Source organism: Ictidomys tridecemlineatus, chromosome X, assembly GCF_052094955.1.
Source record: "Ictidomys tridecemlineatus isolate mIctTri1 chromosome X, mIctTri1.hap1, whole genome shotgun sequence".
Lineage (NCBI taxonomy): Eukaryota > Metazoa > Chordata > Mammalia > Rodentia > Sciuridae > Ictidomys > Ictidomys tridecemlineatus.
The window spans coordinates 121,777,572-121,801,981 of NC_135493.1; the positions used below are offsets into that span (position 1 = coordinate 121,777,572).

Sequence of the window (24,410 nt, forward strand, 5' to 3'; positions counted from 1 at the left end):
GGGCTACGGATGTGGCTCAGGGGTCAAGTGTCCCTGAGCTCAATCCCTGGTACCAAAAAAATCAAAACCTGTGTAGACGGCAGGGTCCTGGGAGGCGGGGTCTGTGTGGCTCAGAGGTTTTGCAGGTGCGTCACGAATGAGCAGGACACGGTGAGGGTCCGTGGGGAGAATGAGTGAATGCAGGGGGGAGGGAGACAGCGGAAGCCCGTGGCGGTCCACCATTAGCTTCGGCTGTTGCTCCAAACGCCACGTCCACATTTCCGATGCCATGTCAGACCCCTCCCTGAATCTCCTGTGTGCCTCCAACACATCACACCGTGCCTTCTATACCACGTGTTGTGGTTTCCTAGATAGGACGTGTCCCCCAAAGCTGATGTGTGACACAAAGCAAGAAAGCTTGGCAGGTAAAATGATTAGGTTACAGGATCCTTCATCTGATCAATGGATTAATCCACTTGGATGGACTCACTGGGTGGAGACTGCAGCAGGTGGGGTGTGGCTGGAGGAGGGGGTCCCCGGGCTGTGCCTTTGGGGTCTCTGTCCTGTCCCTGGTGAGCAGAGCTCTCTCTGCTCCCTGGTGCCCTGTCCTGAACTGCTCTCCTCCTCCAGGCCCTGCCGCCATATTGTGAAATGATTGGGTTGTAAGAGGTGTAGACTCATAGTGGATTGATCCACTTGGATGGACTTACTGGGTGTAGACTCATAGTGGATTAGTCCACTTGGATGGACTCACTGGGTGTAGACTAATAGTGGATTAATCCACTTGGATGGACTCACTGGGTGTAACCTAATAGTGGATTAATCCACTTGGATGAACTCACTGGGTGGAGACTGCAGCAGGTGGGGTGTGGCTGGAGGAGGGGGTCCCTGGGCTGTGCCTTTGGGGTCTCTGTCCTGTCCCTGGTGGGCAGAGCTCTCTCTGCTCCCTGGTGCCCTGTCCTGAGCTGCTCTCCTCCTCCAGGCCCTGCCGCCATCTTGTTCTGCTCCCCTTGGGCCAGAGCCATGGAGTCGGCCAACCGTGGTCTGAACCTCGGACACCATGAGCCCCAGAGAGACTCTTCCTCCTCTACAATTGTCCTTGTCATGTCTTTGGGTCACAGCAGCCAAAATGCTGAGGAAAGCATTCATGAACTTACATTGTCTTTCGTAGACTTCGGTCCCACTTTGTCCTTTTCGCCCAGTGTCCTTGGCCACCCAAGAGTAGCACATCGGAGGGGGGATTTGTCCCATCTTGTGCAAACTCTTCCTTGCTTTTCCTCACTCCCATCTCCGACCCACGCTCTCCTGCGACACTCCACTCCCCTGAAACGTGACCTGGAGAAACCAACTCCGCGCTTCCTGCGGCCGATTTCTCTTCTCTCCCCCGTGGTCATGGTTCGTGGATGCAGACCGACTTACCCACATGTGTTTCCCCCTTGATCAGCTCTACCCTCCCTCAGGGAACAAGGTCCTTGCCCTATTTCCCTTGCCCTGGGGAGGAGACCAGCACGTTGCACAGAGGAGACATTCATGCGTATTTACTGGTCCCGCAGACGCTCGTCTGCACGGGAAGCGTATGGAACGCCGGGGGCTTTGTTTCCGCGTGGATTCTGTTTACTTGGCATAACATGATGATGAGTTCTGCTTCCTCGGCTATCGGTTTAGTTTCCTGATGAGACTCTAATGAAGGTGTCTGGCTGCATGTAATGGAATCTTGTGCTGAATTTACCAGACGGCACGTCGTCAAGGTAGTAGCAACGGGTTCCTTCTTTGCCCATACTTTGTCTCTTCTGAGTTAACTATTGGGAGACTGAATCTTCTTTGGGATCACAATAATGCACTGATCCCATAGATTTGCCAAGTACCTGTCTGGTCACAAATCTCTTTTGCACACATTATCTTCTTGAGCTCCGGTAGCAAGCGCGATCCGTAGAGCCGCATGCTCTAATGCAAATAACACTCCTTTGAGCTTAACCACAGCCTAATTCCCTTTGTGTTTCTCTGTTTCATCTGTTATGATACAGCCAGGGAAGCCCTCACCCCATGTGGTCACTGCATCTAGCCTTTAGAACAGGAAGCCAACCTAAACCTCTTTCCTCTATAAAGTATGCAGCCCCAGGTGTTTTGTTATAGCAGCGTAAAACGGACTAAGGCAGAGCAAAAATCAAATGTGAGAATTCTTGGGGAAAAAATCACACATGTTCTATCCATGCACAGAAGGTATGTCCCTGTGCACTCACGTGGACAACACAAATAGTTTGATGCTATCGTCGATTTGAGTAGATAAAGTCTCTTTAAGAAAAAAAAGAAAATCCTGTGCCCGGGAAACTTTCATTCTAGGAGCATGTTGTCTGAGCCTATTTTGAATTGCTATAGATTTTTTAAAATACAACTTTCATACAGAATGACCGTCCAAGCAAATCACATTGCGAATGTCTCTTTCTGGGCTAAGTTTTTTAAAAAGGTGTCCTCTGCTTGCATTCCTAACGGTAACACACGGGATGAGCTCTCTTGCTCGGATTTCCTCCCCCTAAGATTTGAAGTCTTCCTCCCTCCATTTTTTTTTTTCCTCGACTTGACCTTTCGTTGTGATCAAAGCAGGCAAATCTTTGACAGGTAGACCCAACGAATATTTACGCAAATGACTGTACCCAACCATTCTTTTTCTTTTTCTTGGTGTGTGTGGGGGAGGAACCTGGGGTACAGAACCACAGAGCCACATCCCCAGCCCTTTTTGAAAAATGTATTTTATTCAGAGAGAGAGTCTTGCCAAATTGCGTAGGGACTCACTAGGTTGCTGAGGCTGGCTTGGGATCTGTGATCCTCCAGCCTTGGCCTCCCGAGAGGCCTCCATAGCAGGTGTGCATGAGTGTGCCCAGCGTATCTTTTCCATCCTCATATCCCTTCCCCTCCCTTCACTCCCCTCTGCCTTACCCAAAGCACCTCTATTCCTCCCTAGCCACTCCCCATTGTGAATTAGCATCCGCAGGTCAGAGGGAAAACATTTGGCCTTTGGATTTTTGAGGTTGGCTTATTTCACTTAACTACTCTGCAGCTCCATCCATTTACCTGCACATGACATCATTTAATTCTTCTTTGAGGCTGAGTAATATTCCATTGTGTATATATACCTCGTTTTTAAAAATCCATTCATCTGTTGAAGGGCATCTGGTTTGATTCTGGAGTTTAGCTATTATGAATTTTGCTGCTATAAACATGGTTGTGGCTGTGTCCCTGTAGTGTGCTGATTTTAAGTCCTTTGGGTATAGACCGAGGAGAGGGATAGCTGGGTCAAATGTTTTCCGAGGGATCTTTACCCTGCTTTCCAGAGTGGTTGCACCAATTCAATGAGCCCTGAATAACAATACTTTAAGATGTGTGTTTGGAGGCTGCTCGTCACCCGCTGATGGAAATCAGACAATTAAAATAGAAACTTAAATGGATTGCACACATAGTACCAAGGGGGGTGTATTCTTTGGAAACAAAAGTAGCAAGAAACTCCTACCCTATGCAAGGTCTGCGCGTTTTAAAACCAGCTTCCATTACGGCTATAAAAATGACATCCCTTTAGAATTGCCGCTTTGGTGAAAACATCAGGCATTTCTTTTTTGATCTACTTGAGGGGTAAACACTAAACTTGGCAAATTCACACATCTTAGGAAAGTATCATGGAAGAACCCGATTTTTTAAAAGAAATTAGAAAGATTAGCAATGAATTGTTCACAGGCAGCACTAGGGACTATAAAATCGAAAATATTTGCATAACAAAGACTTATTCTGCGTGGAACTTGTGTGGAATAAGAAGCAGGCACCATAGCATCTTGGCCTCAGATTCGATAGCATTGCTCTTTAAAGTGTAGTGAGTATTGGAATTTCCAAGGGGGACCTTTGCAAAAGACCCAGAGATTCTGCCTCTGCACGAGTAGAGGGAGGATCTTGAGATTTTTCTTTGCTAGCAGACTCCAAGGGGGCGGGGCTACATTTTTGGCTGAAGATCACACTTTGAGGGACATTGCTGTCAAAGACTCGTGGTAGACTTGGAGGGTGGTAGTTTTAGCATCCTGCCTCTTGATTGGAAACTGGCAGTGAGTATTTGAAAACTAAGTTCCATTGGCGAGTCTTTTTCTTTTAAACCAGGCAAGAAGCTGCCGAAACCTAGATTGAAAAACGTCTCACTACTGACCATGCACCCTGAGTTTGGCCCGCTAGAGAGCCAAAATGTAGCTGAGAATTGCAATTCTAATCGGAAAATATAGCAAGAATGGAAACTGAAAATCAGGTGCTATGCACAGTGGCACACACGTATAATCCCAGTGGTTTGGGAGGCTGAGGCAGGAGGATCCCTAGTTCAAGGCCAGCCTCCGCCAAAGTGAGGCACTAAGCAACTCAGGGAGACCCTGTCTCTAAATAAAATGCAAAATAGGGCTGAGGATGGGGCTCGGTGATTGAGTGTACCCGAGTTCAATCCCCAGCACCAAAAAAGAAATACATAGGTAAAATCATCATAGGCTCATGATAATGTCGTGTCTATACTGAGCTGACTCACATTTGAATATACATCACCACTAACTTTTACAGGTTAAAAGTTGAATGGCCTATAATTATCATTTTGAGAATCAAGTCTCCTTGTATATAAATTCTTCATTTTTATGTATATCATGAGGCCTATTGTTATATATATATACAGAGGCATATAGTATACCTCTCTGTGAATGTATGCATGCATTTTTGTGCATTTGCTCTATGAACTATATACATAGTAATAAACGATATGATATATATGTATAATTTTTTTTAATTTAACAATGAAGTCTTTTTTTCTTAGATGTGTCTTTGCCTGGTTTTGGCATCTGGGTGATTTGGAAGGATTCCTTCCTTTTCTATTTCATGGAATACTCCAAGGAGTATGATTTTTTAAAAAAGGTATGTTCCCTCTCCTATGTATTACAGCACTATTCACAATATCTGAGAAATGGAAACAACCTAAGTGCCCATCGATTGGGGACTGGATAAAGAAAATACGGTGTATGCATGCACAAGAGGGTACTATTCTACCATTAAAAATAGAATTCTGTCATTTGTGGCCACATGGATACAACTGGAGAATGTTATGTTCCATGAAATAGATCAGATACGGAAAGGAAAATACTGTGTGATCTCACTCCTGGGGAATCTCAAAAAGTTGATCTCATAGAAATTGAGAATAGAATAGGAATTACTGAGTCTGGGGAGGGATGGGGAGAGTCAGAGAATTGGGGAGGTGTTGGTCTGAGGATACAAAATTTCAGTTAGGTAACAGGGATATGTTCAATGACCTATTTTGAACATGGCGATTATAGTTAATAAAAATGCGTCTGTGTACTTAAAAAAAATCGCAAAAAACATAAAACATTAAATTTTTCACTCGATTACATGCAAAAGATAGCCCAATGTTGCCCATTTAAAAGCAAGTGGATATTCAATCTCACGAGCGAAACATTTGATCCGAAGCGGCACACTTTAAAAAGCACTCCTGACGGGATGAGACACATCTATCTCTTGCAGGGTGTTCTTTGTGATGGTGAATATCATTACTCTTCCTGTAGCTCACCGCCAGCCTCTGTGACTTGCCTTGGTCAACTGGGTTGAAATGCACTTTTTTTTCTTTTCTTTTTTCGGTTTCTGTTCTACAAAGATGCCCAAAGCAGTTCGACCATCAGCTGATGGATCGGATTTCCGAAACCCACCAGGACAAAGAGGCATGGGAAGCCCACGGATGACTTCTCTCCTTCCCTTGCTTTGGTTCTTACCCATGTATATATATATTTTTTTCTTTCTTCCAGTGCCTGGAGCCGTGCAAGGAACCAGGGGACCTACGGAAACACCAGTGTCAAAGTTTCTGCGAGGTGAGAGAGCGGCAAGTGCATGATTTCACCCATCCCCGGCAGACAGTGAGCTGAGATGTCACCTGCAGCTCAGGGGTGGCAGGCTGGGTGCCAACCTGGTTTCTGGTAGCCAGGAAGACTGGCGGATTGTCCAGGTTCAAAGCCAGTGACCCCCGAGAGGTAGACGGGACCCCAAGAGGAAAGAGCTGCCGGAGCTCACTAAGGGGTGCTCAGTAGGGCCAGCAAGATGCCCAGCGGCATCATCCAAATGAAATGATGTCATCGGGAGGGAGTGGGGGAGGGCTGGGAGGGAGTGGGGGAGGGCTGGGCGGGGAGGAAAGTCCTCCGGAGGATCTGGGCAGCCACAGTGATCCCGTCTCCAGCCCCTGTGGCAAGGGCAGCTGGGAGATGCCCTTGGCAGGACACAGACTATTCTGAGAAGCTGGGTGCCCAATCGGGAACACCGTTACATCCTCATGGGGACCATTACTACGTCCACCATGTGCCATGTGAATAGCCCATCCCCTTCGTCTCATTTGACCTTCCCAACGACCTTGGAGTAAAGCAGCAGGCGGCTACTACACAGGGGCCGGGGACCTGAGGTGGGGAGAGCTGATCCAAGGCGGAAGGGCTGGGTCTAAACCCCTGTCTCAGGCGCCTCTTCCTAATGGTCCAGGTGTAGACCGGGGTGGGGGGTGGGCTGCGCTCTGTCCATCACCCGGGGTCATGTGCTGTAGGGGCAGTTTAGAAAAGTGGAGGGAAATACGTCTCACCTTTGGAAACCGTTGGTAATGGCAAGGATCAAGATGCCTTCAGTAACACACAGAGCCCTTGCAGGCAGTCAAGGTCATTTAACCGATTGCTCTGAGACGGACAGGCTGCGTGAGCTCACGATCGAGTGTTCAATCCAATAAGAAGACCCACCCTCAGTCTCTGTGTGCTAGCAACATTCTCGACAAGCCACAGAAGAGACACAGAAGCATCAATCACGGCTGCCGCCTCCCCAAGGAATGACACGGTGCCATCTGTTTTATTGAAATCTAAGCTTTTCCCAGAAACCATATGCATCCCATTTAGTGTATCTATTAGTTATCTCTCGGTAAGTAACAAACCACCCCAAAGCTTAGCTTTAACAATGGGCAGGTATATTATCCCAATGAACCGAGATGAAATTAGCAAACTTCGTTCATTTAATATGCACTTTGTGGATACCTACGATTTGCCCAGCAGTTTGCTCCAGGTACAGCAATAAGCAAATGAGACGTAAACAAATAAATAGATCCCTGCCTTTTTGAGGGTATTCTCCTGGATTAAAGACCATCTCGATGAAAATTAGGTGAACTCCATCCTCATCTGAGCTTTAAAATTAACTCAGGCAGGAGGATCCAAATTCCAAGGCCAGCCTGTGCAATTTAGCAAGACCCTGTCTTAAAATAAAATACAAAAAGGCTGAGGATACAGCTCAGAGGTAAAACACCCCTGGTTCAATCCTCAGCTTCTCCATCCTGCAAAAAAAAAAAAAAAAAAAAAATGAGTTAAGCAATTATTATACTCCTTTTCAGAAAGTTTTCCAACTCCTAGGAAAATCCATAGTCATAATTACATCGTAAAACTTACCTAACCGTTTAGACTGTGGGCCAAATGATATTCTGTGCATATATGAATATGTAACCGTGCATTCCACTTTTAAGTGTAATGCAACGATTTTAAAAATAAGCTTTGAACTTCTGGAATTCTGCACGTGCTGAAGCATCCTCTGAAGAGCTTGCAGCAGGACTGTGGACAAGTTGCTGACTTCCGTGTCCCAAATTGAAACAAACAAAACAGGTCGGAACTGATAAGAAAGTGATCTCCTAATACACAAGTATCTGATTTTCTTTATTGATACATAATAACATTTTTTTATCGATACACAATATTTGTGCATGCTTATGGGGTACAGGATGATGATTTGATACCTGTATACACAGTGTAACGATCGACTTTTAGGGTAATTAACATTTCCATGGGCTCAGCATTGATCACTTCTGCGGGTGGAGACGGACCTCTTCTCACTCTGTTGAACCACACCGCGGGTCGTTGTATGCTGCCGTTGCTCTTGCGTCCTGCAGAAAACCAGAACAAATTCTGCCCATCCCACTCTCTTCGGGTGTCCCTCCTGTAACCTCGTTGTGTTCTTCTTCCCTGATTTTCTTCTAATTTTATGTGGTCCATGGCCAAAGACGCTAATGTGCTTGGGAAACAAATTAATTGCAATCACATCTAATAAATTGCTATTTATAATTGAGTTTCCGGGCAAATTACCCTCAAGTTTCCAGGCATTAATTAGAAACATTTGCAGTGAGAGCTCTTTATCTTCCTTTCTTAGTGTTTCGATGCCTTCTCTGAAAGGTGCACTTAGTAGTTCCAGTTTTCCTCTTTTTTAGGTCTTTATTTCTTATAGATTTTCAGAGAAATCTTACCTGGTCCCTAAAAATTAATCCAGCAATTAATTACACTAACGAATAAAACCAAACCCTTACTGTAAATTCAACCACCCGGAAATAGCCATAGGTTAGCTTGCAAGAGGCGCGAACCCAGCAGAACTGAGACAATTCTCCTTAGAAATGCCCCTTGAATGTAATCACCCTGTGGTGCAATAGAACATCAGAATTCATTTCTTTTATCTTGATTTATTAGATGAGAATTTAAAGTAAATTTTTTTAAAAAACTTGCTTCACTGGTTGATTCTGGGCTGGGATCTGAAAACTCAAAAACTTCCAGAAGGTTGCCACTACTACCTAGCATTCTAATAAGCGGGGTTCGCTGTTGTCAGTGTGTTTGTGGTTTGCCCCGAACCCCACTTTTCCTCTTGGATTTTTACTGCATTCCAGGCAGACGGTTCTTACATGACTAGTTCCAGGTAAAAACCCTAAATGCCAAGTCTTGAATGACCTCATTTGGTGGAAAAAAAAATCTGACATGGGTTGTCATAACTCACTAGGGTCAATTCATGCAGTGGATGTGTTTGTTTGCTTTTGATCTTGGCCACACACTGAAATCACCAAGAGAGCTTTAAAAATGGCCACTTTTTGGGGTGCATTCCAGGGAGGCTGGAGTAACAGATCAGGAATTTACCCAGGGTATCATTTCTAGAAGGTCTCCAGGGGATCCTAATAGGGAAGCAACTTGAGAAGCACCGGGTTAACGAGAGTCTTCTCATATTCACCCCGACACCTTAAAACAACGTTGGGTCGAATGGTTGCTTGGATTCTTATTTGATTGGTGATTTGGGACACATGATCTCCCTGAGCTCCTGATCCTTAATTAGTAGAAGGAAATAATGATGGACTCTGGAGATAGAATTCAGATCAGGAAGTAGAGCTCTGCTATAAAGGGAGGGATGGTAGATACCGCACCTGCTGAGCTTCACTACTACAGATGTGATGGCGATGGTGGTGGTGATGGTGGGGAGGATGGTGGTGGTGAGGATGGTGGGGAAGATGGTGGTAGTGATGGTGGTGATAATGGTGGTGGTGATGATGGTGAGGATGGTGGTGATGGTGGTGGTGATGATGGGGAGGATGGTGGGGAGGATGGTGGTGGTAATGGTGGTGCTGATGGTGGTGGTGATGATGGTGGTGATGATGGTGGTGATGATGGTGGTGATGGTGGTGGTGATGATGGTGGTAATGATGGTGGTGATGGTGGTAGTGATGGTGGTGATGATGGTGGTGGTGATGATGGTGGTAATGATGCTGGTGATGGTGGTAGTGATGGTGGTGGTGATGGTGGGGAGGATGGTGGTGGTGATGGTGGTGGTGATGGTGGGGAGGATGGTGGTGTTGATGGTGGTGATGGTGGTGGTGATGATGGTGGTGATGGTGGTGGTAATGATGCTGGTGATGGTGGTAGTGATGGTGGTGGTGACGGTGGGGAGGATGGTGGTGGTGATGGTGGTGGTGATGGTAATGATGATGGGGAAGAATATCTTGGTACTTATGGTGATGATGATGGTGGTCAAGATAGTGATGTTGGTGATATTGATGGCAGAGATGGTGATGGGATGATGGTGATGGTGATGATATTGATGGTGACGGTGACAGTGGTCCTGATGATGATGGGATGATCCCAAGAATGATAATGATGGTCATGGTGGTGGTGATGGTCATGGTGGTGGTGATGGTCATGGTGGTGGTGATGGTGGTAGTGATGGTGGTGATGGTGGTAGTGATGGTGGTGGTAGTGATGGTGGTGGTGATGGTGGGGAGGATGGTGATGGTGATGGTGGTAGTGATGGTGGTGAGGATGGTGGTGGTGATGATGATGAGCATGGTGGTGGTGATGGTGGTGATGGTGGTGGTGATGGTGGTGATGGTGGTGGTGATGGTGGTAGTGATGGTGGTGGTGATGGTAGTGGTGACGGTGGTGGTGGTGATGGTGTTGTTGATGGTGGTGGTGATGGTAATGATGATGGGGAAGAATATCTTGGTACTTATGGTGATGATGATGGTGGTCAGGATGGTGATGTTGATGGTGATGGCAGAGATGGTGATGGGATGATGGTGATGGTGATGATATTGATGGTGACGGTGACAGTGGTCCTGATGATGATGAGATGATACCAAGGATGATAATGATGGTCATGGTGGTGGTGATGGTGATGGTCATGGTGGTGGTGATGGTGGGGAGGATGGTGGTGGTGATGGTGGTGGTGATGGTGGTGGTGATGGTGGTGATGGTGGTGGTGATGGTGGTGATGGTGGTGATGGTGGTGGTGATGGTGGTGGTGATGGTGGTGATGGTGGTAGTGATGGTGGTGGTGATGGTGGGGAGGATGGTGGTGGTGATGGTGGTGGTGATGGTAATGATGATGGGGAAGAATATGATGGTACTTATGGTGATGATGATGGTGGTCAGGATGGTGATGTTGGTAGTGATGGCAGAGATGGTGATGGGATGATGGTGATGGTGATGATATTGATGGTGACGGTGACAGTGGTCCTGATGATGATGGGATGATACCAAGGATGATAATGATGGTGATGGTGGTGGTGATGGTGGTAGTGATGGTGGTGGTGATGGTGATGGTGGTGGTGATGGTCATGGTGGTGGTGATGGTAGTGATAGCAACAGTCATGATGACGTTCATGGAATGATAATGATGAGGTGTTGGTGGTGATGGTGACAGTCATGAGGGTCATAGTGATGACGGTGGTGTTGATAGTGTTGATGGCGATGATGAGGATGAGGATGTCACACTCATATCAGAAGATGACCTACTATAGATTTTATCTTGACCTATTGGCCACAAGTAGGTAAGATGGTTTTATTTATTTATTTTTTCCTACTGAAGCTTAGCACATTGCTCAGATAAGGCACTAAAAAGCACGCATTACTCTTTAGATATTTGGAGATAAGACGTAGGAGACATTTATAAGACTTAAGGTTGCATATTAATATATAATATGATTACATGCATTTTTTAAAATATGAAAGATTTTTTTCACTTTATCCAATGTACCACTAAGAGATTTTCTTTTATCATTTTGCTTTGTATTTCTTCTCTGGATGCAAAATGACATCCATTCCTGTGGTCATCTAATAGAAAATGCATGGCCTTTGAATGCCAATTTTGTTCTTGGTTTGGGGAATAGCAAAGGTAGGAAAAGAAAATTAGGGCCTATAATAATCATATTTTTTTCCCAAAGTTTAAATTGTAATTAAAGACCTGAGGAAATATTTCCATTTATGTGATTTTTTTGAAGTTAATCGTATAAAGAGCTTTCTGAAGGAATTGTGGTGACATTAATTTTACAATTAATAACTTGGCTTAATTCACTGGAAGTCATCATACCAGCAAGAAATTGAATGCTAGCACATAGATCTGGGTTGCTATGTGTATTTTTATTTACTGTGAAGTTAATGGGCTTTTTTACTCATAGTAATTTGAAGAGCTTCCAAGTTTTACCTGGAAGGTTCTTCAATTGAGCTTTGGTTTCAGTACAAATGATTCACGCCATCATTAATTCATAATATAGCAGGAAATTTTGCAGGCTCCATGGTTAGAGGTTACTTTTCTGAGTCCCATATAATCTGCGTTGACAGGATTTGCCGTTTGCCGTTAGGAGACTAGTTTATACATTCTGTTTCTGTCCAGAGGATTAATAGTCACGTAGAGTTTCCTGGGACTTGTCCACATTTTCTTCTTATTCCTACCCACTTCAATAAATTCTCATCAAGTCCGCGATTAAAGACAAGCAGAGACGGCGTATGTGTTGACAACGTATTTCTCCAATTCATTTTCTCACTATTAGTCTTTTTTTCAACCTATTTCACGATAATTATCCAGGGAAATGGATAGAGGGAAAAAAAATTAGCTTTGATAAATAGAAATCATAAAACAGAGCTCCTGTTGTTCCAAATGCACCCAATTATAAAGTGAACTTTATTTATGTAAAAACCTCCGGCTGAGCTGGGCGCAGTGGCTCAGGCCTGCCATCCCAACTGCTCAGGAGGCTGAGGTGGGAGGATCAAGAGTTCAACCCATAGTTCTCCGTGGGAGGAGACACATCTCCGTTTCCTGGTTCCGGGGTGCAGTGATCGACAGGCACACCCTTAGGGTGCTGCATGAAGGGAGAGTACAATCTTTGGAAGCTGATGCCAGACTCATGCTCTGTTTTCCTCGGTGAATTTGTTCCATTGTATTCATATGTTGTATGTTTGAGTGGAGCTGATTCGATTAGCGCATGATGCAAACCAACTCCCTGTGATTTCCAACTTAGCAAAGAGCAGACGCTCAGCAGAACGGAATGAGCAGGTCTGGGGTTGGAAGCCAATGATCTTGGTAACTATGTCCTTTCTTTCCACGTGGCTTGTAATGCACACATGGTGCGGAAAGAGGGAGGCTGGTGCTTACTGCGTAATTGTAACAAGTCTGTTCGCCATACTTTCGGGATGACTCACTTGGGTTTGGAACCAAATTTCAAACTCCCAAAGCCAACCAAATAAAACACATCTAAACCACCCACAGGAAAAAAATGAGCTATGAAATAATGGGAGACAAAACCCACCCCCGCAAGAGATCTGGATACTTTAAATGTTTACAAAGTGGCTTTTGAATGAACCACTTGCAAATTTGTGGAGATTCGATGTTGAGACTGTAGCTCTTCTTCCAAGTCTAACCTGTAAGGTTTTTAAGTCCAGCTTTGATTTTAGTTCAATTGAATTCATGCCATTATCAAATTCTATTTTTTTTATTGGTTGTTCAAAACATTACACAGCTCTTGACATATCATCTTTCATACATTTGATTCAAGTGAGTTCTGAACTCCCATTTTTACCCCAAATACAAATTGCAGAATCACATCAGTTACACACTCACATTTTTACATAATGGCATATTAGTGACTGTTGTATTCTGCTACCTTTCCTATCCCCTACTATCCCCCCTCCCCTCCCCTCCCATCTTCCCTCTCTACCCCATCTGCTGTTATTCAATTCTCTCCCTTGTTTTCCCCCCTTTCCCCTCACAACCTCTTCTATGTAATTTTGTGTAACATTGAGGGTCTCCTACCATTTCCATATGCTTTCCCTTCTCTCTCCCCTTCTCTCCCCCCACTCATCTTTGTTTAATGTTAATCTTTTCCTCATGCTCTTCCTCCCTGCTCTGTTCTTAGTTGCTCTCCTTATATCAAAGAAGACATTTGGCATTTGTTTTTAAGGATTGGCTAGCTTTGCTTAGCATAATCTGCTCTAGTGCCATCCATTTCCCTGCAAATTCTATGATTTTGTCATTTTTTAGTGCTGTGTAGTACTCCATTGTGTATAGGTGCCACATTTTTTTTTTATCCATTCATCTATTGAAGGGCATCTAGGTTGGTTCCACAGTCTAGCTATTGTGAATTGTGCTGCTATGATCATCGATGTGGCAGTATCCCTATAGTACGCTCTTTTAAGATCCTCAGGGAATAGTCCGAGGAGGGCGATAGCTGGGTCAAATGGTGGATCCATTCCCAGCTTTCCCAGATATCTCCATACTGCTTTCCAAATTGGCCTTACCAATTTGGAGTCCCACCAGCAGTGTACAAGTGTACCCTTTTCCCCACATCCTTGTCAGCACTTATTGTAACTATTAACAACCCACTTTGTGTGGCATCTACCAGTCTGATTCACACCTTGGAATTATACTTTTTGTAGATGATGCTTCTAAGTCTAACCTCTTTTGCCAATGAAGAAAAAAACACAAAATCTTTCCCTGGCCTTCAACTGGAACAAAGTCTCAATACGTTAAATTTGCTATATCAGAAAAATCATTGTGGCTGTAAGACGTAGACACTATTTGATGCTATGCATGTGCGCTTGGTATGTAGAAATTCTAGCTCTTTAAAATATTTTTATCAATCGTGGTAAAATATGCATAATATTGGCCAGACACGCATTTCAGTCCAACATTTCCAATCTCAACAAGATGAATAAGAGTACCAGGGATTGAACTAACTCAAGACTCATAACCACTGAGCCACATCCTCAGCCCTATTTTATTTAGAGACAGGGTATCACTTAGTGCCTTGCATTTGGGGTCCCCTGAGCTGTTTCAGGAGCAGGACCTGATGTGGGCTAAGAGCCTAAGACCTGCCGGATTGCTTTCTGTGCACGGAGCAGTTGACGGCAGGCTTGCCTGGCAGGGTGTGGCTCTCCTTCTGTGTCTGGTGTGGCATCTCCATACTTTACCTTGTTCTGCAAAGTGCTGGTATTTTTAGTGATCTTTTTCACCACTGTGACCAAAAGATCTGACAAGAAAAATTAGAGGAGGAAAAGTTGATTTGGGGCTCAGAGGTTCAGTCCCTGGTGGCCGACTCCATGGCTCTGGCCCAAGGAGAGCAGAACAAGATGGCGGCAGGGCCTGGAGGAGGAGAGCAGCTCAGGACAGGGCACCAGGGAGCAGAGAGAGCTCTGCCCACCAGGGACAGGACAGAGACCCCAAAGGCACAGCCCAGGGACCCCCTCCTCCAGCCACACCCCACCTGCTGCAGTCACCACCCAGTGAGTCCATCCAAGTGGATTAATCCACTATTAGTCTACACCCAGTGAGTCCATCCAAGTGGATTAATCCACTATGAGTCTACACCAGAGAGTAGAGAGAGCTCTGCCCACCAGGGACAGGACAGAGACCCCAAAGGCACAGCCCAGGGAACCCCTCCTCCAGCCACACCCCACCTGCTGCAGTCACCACCCAGTGAGTCCATCCAAGTGGATTAATTCACTATTAGGTTACACCAGGGAGCAGAGAGAGCTCTGCTCACCAGGGACAGGACAGAGACCCCAAAGGGACAGCCCAGGGACCCCCTCCTCCAGCCACACCCTACCTGCTGCAGCCACCATTCAGTCCATTCAAGTGGATTAATCCACTATTAGTCTACACCCAGTGAGTCCATCCAAGTGGATTAAGCCACTATTAGTCTACACCAGGGAGCAGAGAGAGCTCTGCCCACCAGGGACAGGACAGAGACCCCAAAGGCACAGCCCAGGGACCCCCTCCTCCAGCCACACCCCACCTGCTGCAGTCACCATTCAATCCATTCAAGTGGATTAATCCACTAAGTAGGTTCTACCACTCATAACCCAATCATTCCACCTCTCAACTTTCTTGCATTGTTGCACACATGAGCTTTTGGGGGACACCACATAGAAACCACAATATAGGGTTAGGTTGGGCTGTGGGGGGCATCTTGGCTGTCCTTTCATAAGCTCAGCGGAGGCCAAGGAACCCAAAATGTCATGCTCTCTTCCAGTCTCTGCGTGGGGAAGCTTTCAGGAGCCTCAGACGCTCCTCGGCTCCTGGGCAGAAAGAGCCAACGTCTCGAGACAGCAGCTCACGTCTCAAGGGTGAGAAGGGGATGCAAGGCGCGGGCGCACATCCATGTTGAAGGCCACCCACGTTGTCCCTCTGCACCACTTACCCACGAGCCCCTCTTGGTCGCAGGTGGCCTGGGCACCTCAGCTCTAAAACCCGGGCGTCGTTGAGATGCATTGCATTTTACGGGCTCAGGCCACTGTGCGAGGTGGCGCCAGGAGAGGGTCAACGCGTGGACACGGACAGGATCAGGAGGGCTGCACGGGAAGGCTACTGCGCTGTCCTCACTAGCTTTTACGGCAAATGAAGAAAATGGAGAAGCCTTGACTATTAGAAAATGAAAATACAGGTCACGCAGGCAGTCCGCAAAGTCCCCTTGAATTGCATTCAGTGGGCTTTGTCACTGTCTACCATCCTGGTTTCTGTTTCTGCTTCTGGGACGGAACCCAGAGCCTCATGCATACTAAGGGTGGGCGCTCCACCCCCAGCCCCCATGACAGATTTTGGGCAGCTCTCTTTGAGCGGAGAGGAAAGGTAAAGGTAGGAGACTGTTCACTCAGACACGCGGCATGACCTTTGTGTGCAATCTAAAGTCAGGTGGTGCACACACATAATCCCAGGGACTTGGGAGGCTGAGGCAGGAGGCTGGCCTCAGCAACTCGGCAAAGTCCTAAGCAATTTAGCCAGATCCCGTCTCAAAATGGAAAATAAAAGTTCTTCTTTTAGGATGCCTGGGAATCAGACTTCATGTGTCTTTCATGGAAACTTTTATAAAAAAAAAAAAAGAAAAAAAATCCTGTCTGTGTCTCCCTTCTGCTTCTGCCGCAGCCTCTGTTCCCCAAGAAGAACTACGAGTGCCTAACCAGCTGTGAGTTCCTCCAGTACGTCCTGCTGGTGAAGCAGGGGGACTGCCCGGCCCCCGAGAGGGCCAGTGGGTTTGCGGCCGCCTGCGTGGAGAGCTGCGATGTGGACCTCGAGTGCTCGGGTGTGAAGAAGTGCTGCTCCAACGGCTGCGGTCACACCTGCCAGGTGCCCAAGACACTCTACAAAGGTAAAGAGCAAAGCCCGGAGGCTGTCAGTGTGCGGCTGGGGTAGGGCTCAGCCATGCCCACAAGAATGCAAAACACGGGGGACATTCATCCCGGGCCCTACCCACGTGTCTTAAAACACGCACAGACCTCAGCCACAATGTGAGGCACTAATAAGCAACTGAGTTGGAGTTTTGTTGTTGGATTTTTTTTTTAAAAAAGATAGCACCAGGGATTGCACCCAGGAGGGCTTTACCACTGAGCCCTCTCCCCAGCCCATTTTTATATTTTATGAAGAGACAGGATCTTGCTAAGGTGCTTAGGACTTTGCTAAAGTGGCTGAGGCTGGCCTTGAACTTGCAATTCCCCTGCCTCAGCCTCCCAAGTTGCTGGGGCAAACAGGCACGCACCCCAGAGCCCAGCCGGAGTTTTAATTGACCGTATACAAAGGATAACAGCGATCCATGAACTTGGTGTATTTTTTTTTTTTTTTTTGCTTCTCAAAGGCAGACTGAGTCGATTAAGCTGTACTGGGGTAACACTGTAATAAAAACATGGCAAATCCGCAGAAAGGAGGCTGGGGTTGAGGACCACTTGAAAAATGCACGATAAACACATCTGCGCTGGGGATTTTCTGTCGTCGGCCCAACCCGAGAGCAGACGTGTCCTTGTGCAGACTGTAAATATTTTGAGTGGTCATCTCGAGACAGGGGTGCAGAACTAATGCACCGGTCTGCCTCTTGGAATTGCCTTCCCCTTGAAACCTGTAGAATCCACCTGATGTTATCAATTTTCTGAAAAAATGCCTCTTGGATCCTTAGAACCCCAACATAAGTTTTATGTCCCAGATTCAAAATATTTGGCGCTCTACCCTTCTTACTGAGTGACAGTTCTCGAATAGATCTGGAATTTCATCGTTTCCACCCCTCTTATTGTAATCTCCAACAAGTCACTTTGGAAACACCCAAAACTATTTCATTTCTAAAAACTTTGATGTGATGAAACTTCTCCCCGTGACGACTGATTGTACGCTCTTCGCCAAGAGGATGCTGTCAGAATACTCATTTTTAAGCCCTTTGTAAAACTCACCGGGTTTTCAAAACAAGCCTATTTCAAAAGTTGATGATGGCAATGAAAATAGGCATTTAAAATTAAAAACACTGGAGAATCGGTGTGAATTTCAGACGTGCCTGTTTCACAGGAAATAGGAACAATTCCAGGAAGGACCAACGAGATGAATTATATAAAGACACATTTGAACCTGTATGGAACTAAATAGAATGGATTTTTTTTCTTTATTTATTTTTATTTGTCCTAATTAGTGATACATTATAACAGCAGGATGCATTTTGATTCATCGTACACAAACGGAGCACAACTTTTCCTTTCTCTGGTTGTGCAGGATGCAGAGTCGTACCACATGTGCAGTCGTACATGTACCTAGGGTGAGGATGTCCATCTCATTCCACCATCTTTCCTGTCTCCCATGCTCTACTTGTCCCAATCAAAGTTCCTCCATTCTCCCCACCACACACACACACACACACACACACACACACACACACACACCCATTATAGATAAGCATCCACTTTATCTTCTCCAGCTCCATTCATTTACCTGAAAATATTATTCTTTTTTACTGCTGAGTAATATTCCACTGTGTAGATACCCACCTCGTGCGTACAGGTAAGCATCCTGCACTGAGCCACCTAGGTTTTCTTCCACAGTTTAGCTCTTGTGAATTGAGCTGCTATAAACATGGATGTGGCCTGCTGTCCCTGTGCTATGCCTGAATTAAGCTCCTTGGGGTTAACGAAGAACCAGTTAGGGAAAATGGTGGTTCCAGAGTGGATCTTTAAGAAGTGCTAAAGTCACTCTTGTGCAACAAAGGAGCTCCTAACTTGGATTTTGTGGGAAGAGAGGCAATTCACAGAACATAAGCCACCAGTAGAACGAATGGACTGTATGAAGCCTGCAGTGAGCCAATGATGTTTGCATAATAAAAATGAGAAAACTGGGCTGAGATTGTGGCTCAGTGGCAGGATGCTTACCTCGTACGCACGAGGTACTGGGTTTGATCCTCAGCACCACACAGAAATAAATAAATTAAATCAAGGTATTGTGTTCGTCAACAACTAAAAGAAAAATTTTTAAAAAAAGAATGACAAAACTAAATTATTCTTGGAAACAATGATACCCACACACATATAAATATATATATAAATATGTGTGTGTGTGTGTGTGTGTCTCTCCCAGGAGCATTTGAGACTACCCGTGAGTTAGTTTGTGTGTCCAAGAAGGATCAAATGGATCCCGTCAGAATCCTTTCAATAACCTCTTAGCCTAGTAGCAACTTGGAACCCTTGTTGACCTTCTCAAATAAAAGTCAACCTGCTTGCTCTCATCAGCAACTAATGCTGCTGGCCCCAGGACCTTGGGATGTTCTGATGTGACTCGGTGGCTGTCTAACACCTATCGAAATAGTATCCCGAACCAAAGCTCTCACTGGGTACCATTAGAAATCCTCCTCCTCCTCCTCCTCCTCCTCCTCGTCATCATCATCCAATGAAGATAAGTGTCATTATCAAACATTTCTAATCGAATAAAATCACTGGTTCATCAGCAATTGAAGGCTAAGGAATAACCTACGCTTCTCCCCTCACCACACTGACCTTAGTCTTAGGTTACTTTGTGGAGCGGAAGAATTTCACTTAAATGCAGAGTGTAGACCACAGAGGACCAGATCCGACTGGGCAGTCATGACCAACCTGCCCATTTCTCCTTGTTCACTTATTCGATAGTCGTCCAGGTAGGTGCTGTTTGGAAATCCTGGGGAAGGTGGGCTCCATGTGTTCCCTGGGTTTCAGTTGGAAAGAAGCGCATGTGCCCCAGACCTTCCAGCACTGATACATTTCAGTTGAATCCACATCGGTGGAGCGGCTCTCGTTGGCCGTGACCCATTCTGGGCACTGGGGTACAAAGGGCAAGATGGAACCCGCCCTCAGCCCGCGCCGGGTGCATGCATGAGCTCGTCATGCACAAAAAGGAATCATCTGAGTGTGCAAGGCGTTTTCTGAATTCTTGCAACAAATTGGTATTTAAGAGTATCGATGTAACTGTTTTGCATGCTACTAAAGTTTTAGGCTAATGGAGCATACATGTCCGCACTTTCTATTTGGTCTAGGAGGGGAGGTAAGAGGTGCAGATTTTATACCCTCACATGCTTTATAAGTATATATATATGTGAGAACTTGGGTTTTTGTAAACAACGGGTGTTTTGAAAACGTTGACGGGCAGAATTCTCCACGATGTCAGAGCATCAGAATTGGGTTATGTCACGGGTGACCCTGAGCCGGTGCCTCTGCAGCTAACTTGAACGGACTTGTGTTATAGTTTGAAATAAACAACAGACTTTCTCTCTCTCTCTTCTTTTGATTTTCAATAAAGCGAAGGGCAGTGAAATAAAAGACACCGAGTGTTCACAGGAGTGGAGAGGCAGGAAGTTTCTCATTCCATGAAACTTAAAATTTTTACCAAGTTTTAGACCCATTTCCACCTCTCCTTTCATCTCTTTGTCACGAACCAATCAGCAATCAATCATTTGCCCATTTATTTCTTTTTCAAAAGACGACAGAGTTGATTTAATATTTTCACACGTATCGTAATAATGCGAAACTCAAGTTTCAGGACTTTGGAGATGAACTAATACAGTATGTTCAAATCATTTAGACCAACGAGGGAAAGACTTTGACACTGAGAGCTGAATCTCGACATGGCTAGGCAACCGTTGATTATCAATCATTATTGATTTTTCTATCAGTTTCTTCTTAGCATCATTTAAAAGCCTGGTTTTTTGTCGCTTTGATGCTACCAAAATATATTTTTTTTTGCATTTTAAAGAGAAAAAAAAAAGGACCTATTTTGTCACATCTCGTGGGGTGACATATGATAATATTTTTACATTTCTCATCAGGATAGTTTAGATTTCAGACGGCTAATTGGTTCAAAAACAGCTTTTAGGGAGAAAATCTTTTAGGGAGATGGAAGGAGTGATCCATGTCCACATCTGGTTATGCAATCGGGATGCTCCTTGGGCTCAGGAGGCTGGTGTGCTCTGGCAGAGAGGGCTGGAGGTCCTGGGGGTGTGGGGCCTCCATCTGCACACAATTACAGAGCCGAGCTGCGATGACTTCCAATCAAGGGGGCCAGCTACCCCTAATGCAAAGCAGATGGACCGTCTCTTAACATGCAGATTGCAGGAGCGTTGCACATCCCAATTAAGGAGATTTTTTTTTAATGGAGAAATTTGAACCGACCGTGGCCCTGAGGCTCATTACGTCCGGGGAAGGCTGTCGGTGGTGGAATGCTACTCCAGACTGAATCCTTTCGGCAAAGGGCTCTGGATGCTTGCACACGTGCTTCCCATAGGTTCAGGTTAGTGGAACGGCGGGGGATATTCACCACCACTGTATTCGCCCTAGAAGATCACGTGGCAGGCAGCCAGGGAGAAGGGCGGATTCGCATGTCTCGGAAACCGCTCCGAAAGTCTGCAGAAGGAACTGGTCATCTTCTGCACCAGGACATGTCCCCAGACCTGCATAGCCTCTCGGTAGAATCACGCGTCTGTCACCTGCCTGCCCATCTCAAACCCAAGAAGGACACCAAGCGATCTTTCCGCTCAGTTTGGATTCTCATCACTCCGAACCAGTTTGAGTACCCTTTTTCATGACACAAGGAATAGAGACCTGCTTGTGGTATTAAATTGGTCAGGAATTAACTTAGGGATTCCCATCTTATCTATAAAAAAAATTCTTTTAAAACTGGGAAAAAAATACTATAGACAATGCAAAGAAACAAACAAAAAAAAATCTGTTCTACTTGAAAACATTTTGACTGCTTTGGTTTTTAGTATGAACCTTCTTTTCTTAGAAAAAAATAATAAAGTAAATGTGTATTTGAGTAATATAGCCATGATAGAAGAGAGAAGGGTTATTTGAAAGTATACACGGTCGGGAAGGCAGCACACAATACCCGGGATCAGGGTTCCCTTTTGGAAGTGAGTTTGGAGCGGAGGGCTCACCACTGTCGAAAAGGTTTAGGCAAATGTTTCCCACTTTTCTCATTTCCCCGGGTTCATTCTTGCCTGGAGTACAGAAAAGTCGGGGAGGTGGTTCCTCCAGCAAATATTCAGTGACCGTTTGGTGTTGCGTCATGTTCTCCCCTCTGGGACATGGCAAGAGGTGGGAAAGACCTCTGGGGGCTGTAGCTTCATGCAGCAGACAGGCATCGTTAAATGAGCTCCCTGCAGCAAGAAGCAGTTAAAGGCACATCCTGACAGTTGTGCGTTCGGGAGTCGAGAGGCCCCAGAGAATGGATCCTTTTTTTTTTTTTTTTTTTTTTCCAACTGGGAAATTTAGGGAAAGAGACGCAGAGGGGGGGTGGCATTTGGTGTGAGTCTGGAAGTACTTAAGTGTCCACAGTCGGAAAACAGAATGAAAGACGACGGGGCATGATAACAATAATAATAATAATACCATCAGCCGGCGATTGTGTGTTTCTGGGAAAGCGGGTTCAAAGATGGGATCTATGGTGCAAATGCACATGTCCCCTGTGACACCCGATGCGGAGAGGTCACGTTTACGAAAGGAGATGGAATCTTGGTGGGGGGGCAGAGGAGACTGGTCTCTCTTGTCGGTTTCCTCGCTCAGCACGTACCTGCACTTGGGGTCCCATGCACATGGCTTGAACTGACATGGTCTGCTTCCAGGGGTCCCCTTGAAGCCCAGGAAGGAATTACGGTTTACCGAGCACCAGTCGGGGCAGCTGGAGGTGAAGTGGTCCTCGAAATTCAACGTGTCCATTGAGCCCGTCATCTACGTGGTGCAAAGAAGATGGAATCACGGCATCCACCCCAGCGAGGACGATGCCACTCAGTGGCAGACGGTGGCCCAGGTGAGTCCCTTCCTGGAGAGTGTCCTCCGCACGCTTTAAGCACAGCGCGTTCACTGACTATTGCCTGCGTCAGGACGAAAGGAATAAGGGAAGAGCTTGGTGTCAAAGCAACACGGAAAATCATCGTTCGATTCCTGTTACCTTTGCTAGCTCAGGCCACATGCGATTCTTTGTCCCAGTGCTCCGGGTTACCATTCCGGCTTTAAGTCTCTCAAACTCAGAGCTAAAACGCTACATGCCAAAGTCATCCCAAATTGTCTCGGATGCAGCCCAACCGGGTAGAACGCCACATTTGAGTCGTACCCTTCCTTTGGTCTCAGAAATGTGGAGCTTTGAGAGATGGACGTAAGCGCATTGCCATAATGAATTACCGTTAGGAAGCTTGGGAATGTCGGATTCCGTCCGATTTCCCCAGCTTCACCCTCAAAGCCAAGGTGAGACGGCACCAGACGTTGGAAGTCAGTACATCCCATCTGGCCAAAGGCTGCTAAAGTTACTTGCTATCTTGAGACCCTAGCAGTAGGTGCAAGAAAACCTACGTGTCTCACCCAGTATCTATTTTTTTTTTAATTGCACAAGAATAGACAGTTGTGTCTGGATAGCCATGCAGGATATTATTTTTCAGGATCCCCTGCAGATTCCAAAATCCGATGATGCTCGAAATCCCTCACAGCACAGTATTTCCCTGCAGCTGTGCAAATCCTCCGTTACACTTGAAGTCCTGGCTAGATGACTTAGAATACCCAAGGCGATCTGAATGCTATCGAAGTCCGTGTTAAGGGACGAATCGTATCGTTAATCACATGATTCCATATTGATGACCTGTACTGTCCAGGGGCGCATCATAAGGGAGTTAAAGAAGCACGTACATGTTCAGTACAGAGACCATTTTTTCCCCCCAAATATTTTTCACCCAAATATCTTCCAAAAATATTTTTCTAAATATGTCAGAATATTTCCAAATGTGTTGCAAATATTTTGAATCCAAGTGTGCAGAATCGAGTTTAAGAGGCATCTTCTTTCTATAACCTAGGAATGAATTCACTTTCTCGTCTATCGTGCAATCATGGGGTACACATTCTCTATGGACGGAATCTCTCTCAAATGCTCCATTCAGTCATCAGATTTTAAAATAGCCCCAAGCATTTGTGATAAGATTTTTGACTCCCAGAGGTGTTTAACTTTTGGAGACGAGGCATCCAAAGTTTCCTGCTTCCCAATGACTCTCTTTGTATCTGGAAATGATAAGAGGGGCTTATGCAAAGGGAGGTCAAGATTATTATTATTATTATTTGCATTGGCTAAAGAGTTTGCGTCATTTTTTTGAAACACACCCAGTGGACACATCAGAATGAAAACTGACCCGTGCTCTGTGACATGTCCCTTCAGACCACGGACGAGCGGGTTCAGATGACCGACATAAGACCCAGCAGGTGGTACCAGTTCCGAGTGGCGGCCGTCAACGTGCACGGGACTCGGGGTTTCACGGCACCCAGCAAACACTTCCGCTCTTCCAAAGGTCAGTCTCGCTGTCCTGCGCCCAGTGGGGGACCCTCGCCTTGCTCCCTCACGCACCTGGGATGTGATGGCCATCTCCATGCGGTGGTTGGTCAGCGGGTGGCCATGCTGCTGTTACAGAAGGGGGCCAGATGTGTTGGACGGTACCATGGACATGTATGGTTTAGGAGGTCAGCGGAGTTTTTCCTTTAAATTGTCACTGAAAATGATAATAAGGGGGCCTTCTAAACTTT

At 45.8% G+C, this 24,410-nt stretch overlaps 1 protein-coding gene across 1 annotated transcript in view; it reads left to right on the top strand.

Annotated features, from left to right (window-relative positions):
- Anos1 (anosmin 1) overlaps window positions 1-24,410 on the top strand; it is a 102,808-nt gene that overhangs the window by 30,607 nt on the left and 47,791 nt on the right. The window contains exons 3-6 of the mRNA XM_078035151.1: window positions 5,802-5,864; window positions 16,507-16,729; window positions 22,475-22,659; window positions 24,049-24,178. Coding sequence (XP_077891277.1) covers window positions 5,802-5,864; window positions 16,507-16,729; window positions 22,475-22,659; window positions 24,049-24,178 — 601 coding nt within the window. The remainder of the gene's footprint in view (window positions 1-5,801; window positions 5,865-16,506; window positions 16,730-22,474; window positions 22,660-24,048; window positions 24,179-24,410) is intronic.